At 56.3% G+C, this 11749-nt stretch overlaps 2 protein-coding genes across 2 annotated transcripts in view; both read left to right on the top strand.

Annotated features, from left to right (window-relative positions):
• The window catches only part of LOC142497979 (uncharacterized), a 107733-nt gene extending 107320 nt beyond the window's left edge, over window positions 1-413 (top strand). Inside the window, 1 exon segment of the mRNA XM_075606472.1 lies at window positions 2-413. Within this exon segment, the coding sequence (XP_075462587.1) occupies window positions 2-116 (115 nt within the window). The 3' untranslated portion in view covers window positions 117-413.
• LOC142497974 (uncharacterized) overlaps window positions 1-11749 on the top strand; it is a 364739-nt gene that overhangs the window by 32069 nt on the left and 320921 nt on the right. The gene's annotated exons all lie outside the window — the stretch shown is intronic.

Below are 11749 nucleotides of genomic sequence, written 5' to 3'. Positions count from 1 at the left end.
GAACACACACAGGGGAGAAACCACATGTATGTGGGGAATGTGGGAAGGGATTTAGTCGGTTATACAGCCTGAAAACACACAAGAGGACACACACGGGAGAGACTACATGTATGTGAGGAATGTGGGAAGGGATTTAGTCGGTTATCCAGCCTTTAGACACACAGGGGAGAGACCTATCTCTAAAGCCAGGCATGTTTAGGGATAACCAGCAAATAAGACGCTCACATAAGTGCACACGTGTACAGTATGTGTTACGCTGAATCACAATGCAAAGTGACTTTATGGTGCATAAAATGAGCATTTTAAAAGGATAACGTTATAACGTTTAAGTTATAACAGGTTATTTGTATCATTCTTATATTTAAAGGAAAATTTTCTTGTTTAATATATCCATGCTATTGGTTCTAATAAAATGTGGGATTATGCTGAAGCGGTCTGTAGCCTCACTTGTTTATGAATCGGAATCGTTTCGCCGCTACCTATTGGCCACCAGTGTTCGGTCGCAGACGGACCCTCCGCCACCGGCCACTTCTAATGTGAGGTTTATTACTGTCTATGACAGCGGTGTGTAAACTGGTGGGCGTGCCCCCTTGGGGGGCGCAGGATTATTTAGGGGGGGCTCACGGGGCGTGCCGGCAGATGCTGTGCGCGGGTGGTTGAACAAGCTCCCTGCTGCTTCTCTGCTCTGTTTGTTGCGGGGGCGGAGCCTTGTTGCTCTCTGCTGTGGGGGCGGGGCCTTGCTGCTTCTCTGCTCTCTGCTGCGGGGGCGGGGCCTTGCTGCTTCTCTGCTGTGGGGGCGGGGCCTTGCTGCTTCTCTGCTCTCTGCTGTGGGGGCGGGGCCTTGCTGCTTCTCTGCTCTCTGCTGTAGGGGCAGGGCCGTGCTACTTCTCTGCTGTGGGGGCGGGGACTTGCTGCTTCTCTGCTCTCTGCTGTGGGGGCGGGGCCTTGCTGCTTCTCTGCTCTCTGCTGTGGGGGTGGGGACGTGCTGCTTCTCTGCTGTGGGGGTGGGGACTTGCTGCTTCTCTGCTCTCTGCTGTGGGGGCGGGGCCTTGCTGCTTCTCTGCTCTCTGCTGTGGGGGTGGGGAGTTGCGGCTTCTCTGCCCTCTGCTGTGGGGGTGGGGACGTGCTGCTTCTCTGCTGTGGGGGCGGGGCCTTCTGCTTCTCTGCTCTCTTCTGTGGGGGCGGGGACTTGCTGCTTCTCTGCTGTGGGGGCGGGGCCTTGCTGCTTCTCTGCTCTCTGCTGTGGGGGCGGGGCCTTGCTGCTTCTCTGCTCTCTGCTCTGGGGGCGGGGCCTTGCTGCTTCTCTGCTCTCTGCTGTGGGGGCGGGGCCTTGCTGCTTCTCTGCTCTCTGCTGTGGGGGTGGGGAGTTGCGGCTTCTCTGCCCTCTGCTGTGGGGGTGGGGACGTGCTGCTTCTCTGCTGTGGGGGCGGGGCCTTCTGCTTCTCTGCTCTCTTCTGTGGGGGCGGGGACTTGCTGCTTCTCTGCTGTGGGGGCGGGGCCTTGCTGCTTCTCTGCTCTCTGCTGCGGGGGCGGGGCCTTGCTGCTTCTCTGCTGTGGGGGCGGGGCCTTGCTGCTTCTCTGCTCTCTGCTGTGGGGGCGGGGCCTTGCTGCTTCTCTGCTCTCTGCTGTAGGGGCAGGGCCGTGCTACTTCTCTGCTGTGGGGGCGGGGACTTGCTGCTTCTCTGCTCTCTGCTGTGGGGGCGGGGCCTTGCTGCTTCTCTGCTCTCTGCTGTGGGGGTGGGGACGTGCTGCTTCTCTGCTGTGGGGGCGGGGCCTTGCTGCTTCTCTGCTCTCTGCTGTGGGGGTGGGGAGTTGCGGCTTCTCTGCCCTCTGCTGTGGGGGTGGGGACGTGCTGCTTCTCTGCTGTGGGGGCGGGGCCTTCTGCTTCTCTGCTCTCTTCTGTGGGGGCGGGGACTTGCTGCTTCTCTGCTGTGGGGGCGGGGCCTTGCTGCTTCTCTGCTCTCTGCTGTGGGGGCGGGGCCTTGCTGCTTCTCTGCTCTCTGCTCTGGGGGCGGGGCCTTGCTGCTTCTCTGCTCTCTGCTGTGGGGGCGGGGCCTTGCTGCTTCTCTGCTCTCTGCTGTGGGGGCAGGGACTTGCTGCTTCTCTGCTCTCTGCTGTGGGGGCGGGGCCTTGCTGTGTCTCTGCTCTCTGCTGTGGGGGCGGGGCCTTGCTGCTTCTCTGCTGTGGGGGCGGGGACTTGCTGTTTTTCTGCTCTCTGCTGTGGGGGCGGGGCCTTGCTGCTTCTCTGCTCTCTGCTGTGGGGGCGGGGCCTTGCTGCTTCTCTGCTCTCTGCTGTGGGGGTGGGGCCTTGCTGCTTCTCTGCTCTCTGCTGTGGGGGCGGGGCCTTGCTGCTTCTCTGCTCTCTGCTGTGGGGGCGGGGCTTTGCTGCTTCTCTGCTCTCTGCTGTGGGGGTGGGGCCTTGCTGCTTCTCTGCTCTCTGCTGTGGGGGCGGGGCCTTGCTGTGTCTCTGCTCTCTGCTGTGGGGGCGGGGACTTGCTGCTTCTCTGCTCTCTGCTGTGGGGGCTTGGACTTGCTGCTTCTCTGCTCTGCTGTGGGGGCGGGACCTTGCTGCTTCTCTGTTCTCTGCTGTGGGGGCGGGGCCTTTCTGTGTCTGCTCTCTGCTGTGGGGGTGGGGCCTACTGCTTCTCTGCTCTCTGCTGTGGGGGCGGGGCCTTGCTGCTTCTCTGCTCTCTGCTGTGGGGGCGGAGCCTTGCTGCCTCTCTGCTCTCTGCTATGGGGGCGGGGACTTGCTGCTTCTCTGCTCTCTGCTGTGGGGGCGGGCCTTGCTGCTTCTCTGCTCTCTGCTGTGGGGGCGGGGCCTTGCTGCTTCTCTGCTCTGCTGTGGGGGCGGGGACTTGCTGCTTCTCTGCTCTCTGCTGTGGGGGCGGGGCCTTGCTGCTTCTCTGCTCTCTGCTGTGGGAGCAGAGCCTTGCTGCCTCTCTGCTCTCTGCTATGGGGGCGGGGCCTTGCTGCTTCTCTGCTCTCTGCTGTGGGGGCGGGGCCTTGCTGCTTCTCTGCTCTCTGCTGTGGGGGCGGGGCCTTGCTGCTTCTCTGCTCTCTGCTGTGGGGACTGGGCCTTGCTGCTTCTCTGCTCTGTGCTGTGGGGGCGGGGCCTTGCTGCTTCTCTGCTGTGGGGGCGGGGACTTGCTGTTTTTCTGCTCTCTGCTGTGGGGGCGGGGCCTTGCTGCTTCTCTGCTCTCTGCTGTGGGGGCGGGGCCTTGCTGCTTCTCTGCTCTCTGCTGTGGGGGTGGGGCCTTGCTGCTTCTCTGCTCTCTGCTGTGGGGGCGGGGCCTTGCTGCTTCTCTGCTCTGGGGGTGGGGTCTTGCTGCTTCTCTGCTCTCTGCTGTGGGGGCGGGGCCTTGCTGTGTCTCTGCTCTCTGCTGTGGGGGCGGGGATTTGCTGCTTCTCTGCTCTGCTGTGGGGGCGGGACCTTGCTGCTTCTCTGTTCTCTGCTGTGGGGGCGGGGCCTTTCTGTGTCTCTGCTCTCTGCTGTGGGGGTGGGGCCTACTGCTTCTCTGCTCTCTGCTGTGGGGGCGGGGCCTTGCTGCTTCTCTGCTCTCTGCTGTGGGGGCGGAGCCTTGCTGCCTCTCTGCTCTCTGCTATGGGGGCGGGGACTTGCTGCTTCTCTGCTCTCTGCTGTGGGGGCGGGCCTTGCTGCTTCTCTGCTCTCTGCTGTGGGGGCGGGGCCTTGCTGCTTCTCTGCTCTCTGCTGTGGGGGCGGGGCCTTGCTGCTTCTCTGCTCTCTGCTGTGGGGGCGGGGCCTTGCTGCTTCTCTGTTCTCTGCTGTGGGGGCAGAGCCTTGCTGCCTCTCTGCTCTCTGCTGTGGGGACTGGGCCTTGCTGCTTCTCTGCTCTCTGCTGTGAGGGCGGGTCCTTACTGCTTCTCTGCTTCTGCGGGGCCTTGCTGCTTCTCTGCTCTCTGTTTGTTGCGGGGTCTTGCTGCTTCTCTGCTCTCTGCTGTGGGGGCGGGGCCTTGCTGCTTCTCTGCTGTGGGGACTGGGCCTTGCTGCTTCTCTTCTGTGGGGGCGGGGACTTGCTGCTTCTCTGCTCTCTGCTGTGGGGGCGGGGCCTTGCTGTGTCTCTGCTCTCTGCTGTGGGGGCGGGGCCTTGCTGCTTCTCTGCTCTCTGCTGTGGGGGCGGGGCCTTGCTGCTTCTCTGCTCTCTGCTGTGGGGGCGGGGCCTTGCTGCTTCTCTGCTTGCTGCTGTGGGGGCGGGGCCTTGCTGCTTCTCTGCTCTCTGCTGTGGGGGCGGGGACTTGCTGCTTCTCTGCTCTCTGCTGTGGGGACTGGGCCTTGCTGCTTCTCTGCTCTCTGCTGTGGGGGCGGGGCCTTGCTGCTTCTCTGCTCTCTGCTGTGGGGGCGGGGACTTGCTGCTTCTCTGCTCTCTGCTGTGGGGGCGGGGACTTGCTGCTTCTCTGCTTCTCTGCTGTGGGGACTGGGCCTTGCTGCTTCTCTGCTGTGGGGGCGGGGCCTTGCTGCTTCTCTGCTCTCTGCTGTGGGGGCGGGGCCTTGCTGCTTCTCTGCTCTCTGCTGTGGGGACGGGGCCTTGCTGCTTCTCTGCTCTCTGCTGTGGGGGCGGGGCCTTGCTGCTTCTCTGCTCTCTGCTGTGGGGGCGGGGCCTTGCTGCTTCTCTGCTCTCTGCTGTGGGGGCGGGGCCTTGCTGCTTCTCTGCTCTCTGCTGTGGGGGTGGGGCCTTGCTGCTTCTCTGCTCTCTGCTGTGGGGGCGGGGCCTTGCTGCTTCTCTGCTCTGGGGGTGGGGCCTTGCTGCTTCTCTGCTCTCTGCTGTGGGGGCGGGGCCTTGCTGTGTCTCTACTCTCTGCTGTGGGGGCGGGGACTTGCTGCTTCTCTGCTCTCTGCTGTGGGGGCTTGGACTTGCTGCTTCTCTGCTCTGCTGTGGGGGCGGGACCTTGCTGCTTCTCTGTTCTCTGCTGTGGGGGCGGGGCCTTTCTGTGTCTGCTCTCTGCTGTGGGGGTGGGGCCTACTGCTTCTCTGCTCTCTGCTGTGGGGGCGGGGCCTTGCTGCTTCTCTGCTCTCTGCTGTGGGGGTGGAGCCTTGCTGCCTCTCTGCTCTCTGCTATGGGGGCGGGGACTTGCTGCTTCTCTGCTCTCTGCTGTGGGGGCGGGCCTTGCTGCTTCTCTGCTCTCTGCTGTGGGGGCGGGGCCTTGCTGCTTCTCTGCTCTCTGCTGTGGGGGCGGGGCCTTGCTGCTTCTTTGCTCTCTGCTGTGGGGGCGGGGCCTTGCTGCTTCTCTGTTCTCTGCTGTGGGGGCAGAGCCTTGCTGCCTCTCTGCTCTCTGCTGTGGGGACTGGGCCTTGCTGCTTCTCTGCTCTCTGCTGTGAGGGCGGGTCCTTACTGCTTCTCTGCTTCTGCGGGGCCTTGCTGCTTCTCTGCTCTCTGTTTGTTGCGGGGTCTTGCTGCTTCTCTGCTCTCTGCTGTGGGGGCGGGGCCTTGCTGCTTCTCTGCTGTGGGGACTGGGCCTTGCTGCTTCTCTGCTGTGGGGGCGGGGAGTTGCTGCTTCTCTGCTCTCTGCTGTGGGGGCGGGGCCTTGCTGTGTCTCTGCTCTCTGCTGTGGGGGCGGGGCCTTGCTGCTTCTCTGCTCTCTGCTGTGGGGGCGGGGCCTTGCTGCTTCTCTGCTCTCTGCTGTGGGGGCGGGGCCTTGCTGCTTCTCTGCTTGCTGCTGTGGGGGCGGGGCCTTGCTGCTTCTCTGCTCTCTGCTGTGGGGGCGGGGACTTGCTGCTTCTCTGCTCTCTGCTGTGGGGACTGGGCCTTGCTGCTTCTCTGCTCTCTGCTGTGGGGGCGGGGCCTTGCTGCTTCTCTGCTCTCTGCTGTGGGGGCGGGGACTTGCTGCTTCTCTGCTCTCTGCTGTGGGGGCGGGGACTTGCTGCTTCTCTGCTTCTCTGCTGTGGGGGCGGGGACTTGCTGCTTCTCTGCTTCTCTGCTGTGGGGACTGGGCCTTGCTGCTTCTCTGCTGTGGGGGCGGGGCCTTGCTGCTTCTCTGCTCTCTGCTGTGGGGGCGGGGCCTTGCTGCTTCTCTGCTCTCTGCTGTGGGGACGGGGCCTTGCTGCTTCTCTGCTCTCTGCTGTGGGGGCGGGGCCTTGCTGCTTCTCTGCTCTCTGCTGTGGGGGCGGGGCCTTGCTGCTTCTCTGCTCTCTGCTGTGGGGGCGGGGCCTTGCTGTGTCTCTGCTCTCTGCTGTGGGGGCGGGGCCTTGCTGTGTCTCTGCTCTGCTGTGGGAACTGGGCCTTGCTGCTTCTCTGCTCTCTGCTGTGGGGGCTGGGCCTTGCTGCTTCTCTGCTCTCTGCTCTGGGGGCGGGGCCTTGCTGCTTCTCTGCTCTCTGCTGTGGGGGCGGGGCCTTGCTGCTTCTCTGCTTGCTGCTGTGGGGGCGGGGCCTTGCTGCTTCTCTGCTCTCTGCTGTGGGGGCGGGGCCTTGCTGCTTCTCTGCTCTCTGCTGTGGGGGCGGGGCCTTGCTGCTTCTCTGCTCTCTACTGTGAGGACGGGGCCTTGCTTCTTCTCTGCTCTCTGCTGTGAGGGCGGGGCCTTGCTGCTTCTCTGCTCTCTGCTGTGGGGGCGGGGCCTTGCTGCTTCTCTGCTCTCTGCTGTGAGGACGGGGCCTTGCTTCTTCTCTGCTTCTGCGGGGCCTTGCTGCTTCTCTGCTCTCTGCGGGGCCTTCCCTGCACACAGACAGCCCCTCCTCCTCCTGTCTATTTACCCCACAAGGGGGACCGGAGCATGCGGAGTACTAACCCCCCCCCCAGGCAAAAGTGTGAGAGTGTGTCAGGGTGAGAGTGTGTGAGTGCAGTGTGAGTGCAGTGTGAGTTGTGATTGAGTATGTGTGGGTGTTGTGATTCAATGCAGCGTTGCGCAAACTGGTGTGCGCGCCCCAGGGGGGGGCGCAGGCAGCAAAACCTGGTGTGCGCGGGAGGGCAAAAAGCTGTACGTGGACGGGCAGCCGAAGAAGCTGTGCGCGGGCGGCCGAACAGGATAGTGCAGGTGGCGGCCACGTGATGGTGTGTGTGCGTGCACGGGGGCTTCGGAGGTACGGGGGAGGAGCACGCACCAGCGCTGTGATGTCAAACGCCCCTCCTTACTGTGTCTGCCCTACAATAGCGCTGTGGTCCTGCTCTCCGCTGGCATCCTGCTTCGCTGCGATCCTCTGCAAGTGAAAGGGTCGGCTGCCACTGTATCAATCATACTATGAGCTGCGATCCTCTGCGAGTGAAAGGGTCGGCTGCCACTGTATCACTCACACTATGAGCTGCGATCCTCTGCGAGTGAAAGGGTCGGCTGCCACTGTATCACTCACACTATGAGCTGCGATCCTCTGCGAGTGAGAGGGTCGGCTGCCACTGTATCAATCATACTATGAGCTGCGATCCTCTGCGAGTGAAAGGGTCGGCTGCCACTGTATCACTCACACTATGAGCTGCGATCCTCTGCGAGTGAAAGGGTCGGCTGCCACTGTATCAATCATACTATGAGCTGCGATCCTCTGCGAGTAAAAGGGTCGGCTGCCACTGTATCACTCACACTATGAGCTGCGATCCTCTGCGAGTGAGAGGGTCGGCTGCCACTGTATCACTCACACTTTGAGCTGCGATCCTCTGCGAGTGAGAGGGTCGGCTGCCACTGTATCACTCACACTTTGAGCTGCGATCCTCTGCGAGTGAGAAGGTCGGCTGCCACTGTATCACACACACTATGAGCTGCGATCCTCTGCGAGTGAGAGGGTCGGCTGCCACTGTATCACTCACACTTTGAGCTGCGATCCTCTGCGAGTGAGAAGGTCGGCTGCCACTGTATCACACACACTATGAGCTGCGATCCTCTGCGAGTGAGAGGGTCGGCTGCCACTGTATCACTCACACTATGAGCTGCGATCCTCTGCGAGTGAGAGGGTCGGCTGCCACTGTATCACTCACACTATGAGCTGCGATCCTCTGCGAGTGAAAGGGTAGGCTGCCACTGTATCACTCACACTATGAATGTACAGAAATAATGGGGGGGAAAGTGAGAACACAACATTGAAAACGGACAAAATAAATAATTCATAATACTGTAGGTAGGAGTGTGGATAACACTGGGGACAGCAAGCCAAAGAGCAGGGAGAAGGAAAAGGCGAATGGGAGAAGGAAGAAGGGAAAATGAAGGGGGGAAGGGAGGTAGCAAAGAGGTGGATGAATGACCCCCCCCCCCCCCAAAAAATGGATTGCGTTTGTGCACATATCCGCTCTCCCAAGCTTGGCACTTGGGGAGACAAACAAAATGTACTTTGAAGCGCGCTCAGCAGTCAATGCGCACACACACCCCCTCCCAATCCAATCACCCCACGCCCGTGCTTGCAAAATTATGCAGGACACCCTGTGCTCATGCTTGGAGAGTTGGTGATGTCACCGCTCTCAGAGGCAGCGTGGGCACAGCCTAATTTTGCAAGTGCGAGCTGTCGAAATATGTAAGTATTTAGACATATTAGTATTTACATTGCATACCGTTTAATAAAGGTTTTTTTTCTTTTTCATGTGATTTTGATTACATCAGGCAGGGGGGGGCCCGAGAAAATTTCATGGATGAAATGGTGGGCTCGGCATAAAAAGTTTGCTCACCCCTGGCTATGGCAGGGGGTTAATGTAAGGGTTTTAGGGTAAGGGTTTAAAGTAGGGTTTTTAGGTTAGGGGGCTTAGGATATAAGGTCCCTCACACAAGGACCTTTCCCACTGATGGTTACACTTGCACACCGCTATCGCAGAGATCCCTGTTACACATGCGCTGGTGTTACCTCCCCACAAGCACATTGCCAGGCTGAGGGAGGTGTTCATATCGGAATCTGAGGCCAAAATGTATGGTCAGAGTCCAGGAGACACCCACCCACTTTATCTTGTATTTGTAACTCACCATCCCACAATGAAAAGCATTTAGCTGAGGGTGCACGGGCATGGGGGTGGCACGGGACTGTGGGGGGCATTGGACTTGAAGCACCTCAGCTCTGGGGCTAGTTCTGTTTTGGCGGGTAAGTGAGCTTTGGGTTACCAGGCAGATGTGGGACAGGTGTCCACTGATTTAGCTGAGAAGCGTGTGTTGGCAGGTGGGCAGAGTGCTGTGATTGGGCAGGCCAGAGGGAGGGTTTGGCTAGGGCGTTTGGGCGGGAAAAGGAAAGGTACAGTATATATAGACAGAGCAGCAGAAGCAGATAGGGAAATAAACCCGAGGTAAGGGGATGTTGGCTGCCCCACTCCCCTCCCTATGTGTTATAATTATAGCCCCTTTACCCGTACTAAAGGAACCACCAGTGCTGCCGTTACCAGTCTGGCTACCAGAAGGTCTGAGCCTCCGCCACTGCGAGCCTTGGGTGTCACATGTCCACCTTGGTGCAGAACCTCCACCTGTGAGGGATGCCAGCGCAGTGAGATGATCCATGCACAGAGCCCAATACTAACAGTAATCACACCACAAGTAAGTAATAACCGGTTTTACTGAACACATATATCGGCAACCTATACCACAAAGTGTATACAGTTAGGTCCGGAAATAATTGGACACTGACACAATTTTCATAATTTTGGCTCTGTATGCCACCACAATGGATATGAAATGAAACAACCGAGATGCAATAGAAGTGCAGACTTTCAGCTTTAATTCAATGGGTTGAACAAGAATATCGTATGAAACGTTTAGGAGTTGCAACCATTTTCATACACAGTCCCCTTATTTCAGGGGCTCAAATGTAATTGGACAAATTAATACAATCATAAATAAAATGTTCATTTTTAATACTTTGTCGAGAATCCTTTGTAGACAATGACTGCTTGAAGTCTGGAACGCATGGACATCCCCAAACGCTGAGTTTCCTCCTTTGTGATGCTTTGCCAGGCCTTTACTGCAGCTGTCTTCAGGTGTTTGTTCGCGGGTCTTTCTGCCTTAAGTTTTGTCTTCAGCAAGTGAAATGCATGCTCGATCGGGTTAAGATCAGTTGATTGACTCAGCCATTGCAGAATATTCCACTTCTTTGCCTTAAAAAACTGGGTTGCTTTCGCAATATGTTTTGGGTCATTGTCCATCTGTAAAGTGAAGCACCGTCCAATCAACTTTGCTGAATTTTGCTGAATCTGAGCAGACAATATATCCCGATACACTTCAGAATTCATCCGGCTGCTTCTGTCTTCTGTCACATCATCAATAAACACTAGTAACTCAGTGCCATTGGAAGCCATGCATGCCATCACACTGCCTCCACCGTTTTTTACAGACGAAGCGGTATGCTTCGGATCATGAGCCATTCCAAGCCTTCTCCAAAAAAAAATTCTTCCCATCATTCTGGTACAGGTTGATCTTAGTTTCATCTGTCCAAAGAATGCTGTTCCAGAACTGGGCTGGCTTTTTTAGATATTGTTTGGCAAAGTTTAATCTGGCCTTTTTATTCTTGAGGCTTATGAATGGTTTGCACCTTATGGTGAAATTTCTGTATTTGCTCTTGTGAAGTCTTCTCTTTATGGTAGACTTGGATAATGATATGCCTACCTCGTGGAGAGTGTTCTTCACTTGGCTGGATGTTGTGAAGGGGTTTTTCTTTACCATGGGAAGGATCCTATGATCATCCACCACTGTTGTCTTCCGTAGACTTCCAGGCCTTTTTGTGTTGCAGAGCCCACAGTGCGTTCTTTTTTTCTCAGAATGTACCAAACTATTGATTTGGCCACTCCTAACGTTCCTGCTATCTCTGTGATGGATTTTCTTTTTTTTTTTGCAGCCTAAGGATGCCCTGTTTCACTTGCATTGAGAGGTCCTTTGACCGCATGTTGTGGGTTCACAGCAACAGCTTCCAAATGCGAATGCTACACCTGGAATCAACTCCAGACCTTTTACCTGCTTAATTGATGATAAAATAACGAAGGAATAGCCCATACCTGTCCATGAAACAGTTTTTGAGTCAATTGTCCAATTACTTTTGGGCCCTTGAAAAAGAGGGGATTACATATTTAAGAGATGTTATTCCTAAACCCTTTCTCCAATTTGGATGGAAATACCCTCAAATTAAAGCTGATAGACTGCACTCTAAGCCCATATTCATTATTTAACTGTAACTTGAATTTATTTTGGTACACAGCCAAAATAACAAAACTTGTATCAGTGTCCAATTATTTCCGGACCTAACTGTATAATAAGGATGCCAAAAAAATGAAACAGATCCTGAACAAGCACTAATACAAAGTGATCCGGTTCTAAGAGGTTCAGTTCCAGACCATCCTGGCATGATTTTAAAAAAATCAGAAAACTTAAAGAACAAACTAGCCCCAAGTGCTTTGCCCCACGAAAAAGTAAAAGGTAATTGGCTCAATAAAATCAAGGGGTTCTGTGGTTGCTTTATCTGCAAAGCGTGTCAATTTAAATCCACAGAAAATTTGAATTTCAAGTCTAATGTTACGGGAGAAATCTTCCAAATAGGTATGCATATATTCTATTATATATATATATATATATATATATATATATATATATATATATATATATATATATATATATATATAATGTATGCATATCACCTGTAAATCAGATCATGTAATCTATATACTGGAGTGCCCGTGTGGCCTCCAGTACGTGGCTAAAACTACAAGACCCCTGCATGTTCGGATTTTAGAACATGTAAATAATATAACAAGAACAATCCTTACGCACAGCGTTCCAAGGCATTTTAACTCACATCATCAAGGGAACCCTACGGGCCTGAAATATCGAGGCATAGAACAGGTGGCTAAACATTGG

This window comes from Ascaphus truei, chromosome 6 (genome assembly GCF_040206685.1).
Source record: "Ascaphus truei isolate aAscTru1 chromosome 6, aAscTru1.hap1, whole genome shotgun sequence".
Lineage (NCBI taxonomy): Eukaryota > Metazoa > Chordata > Amphibia > Anura > Ascaphidae > Ascaphus > Ascaphus truei.
The sequence above is the reverse complement of the archived record's forward strand: the minus strand, read 5'-3'. Positions and strand labels throughout refer to the sequence as shown.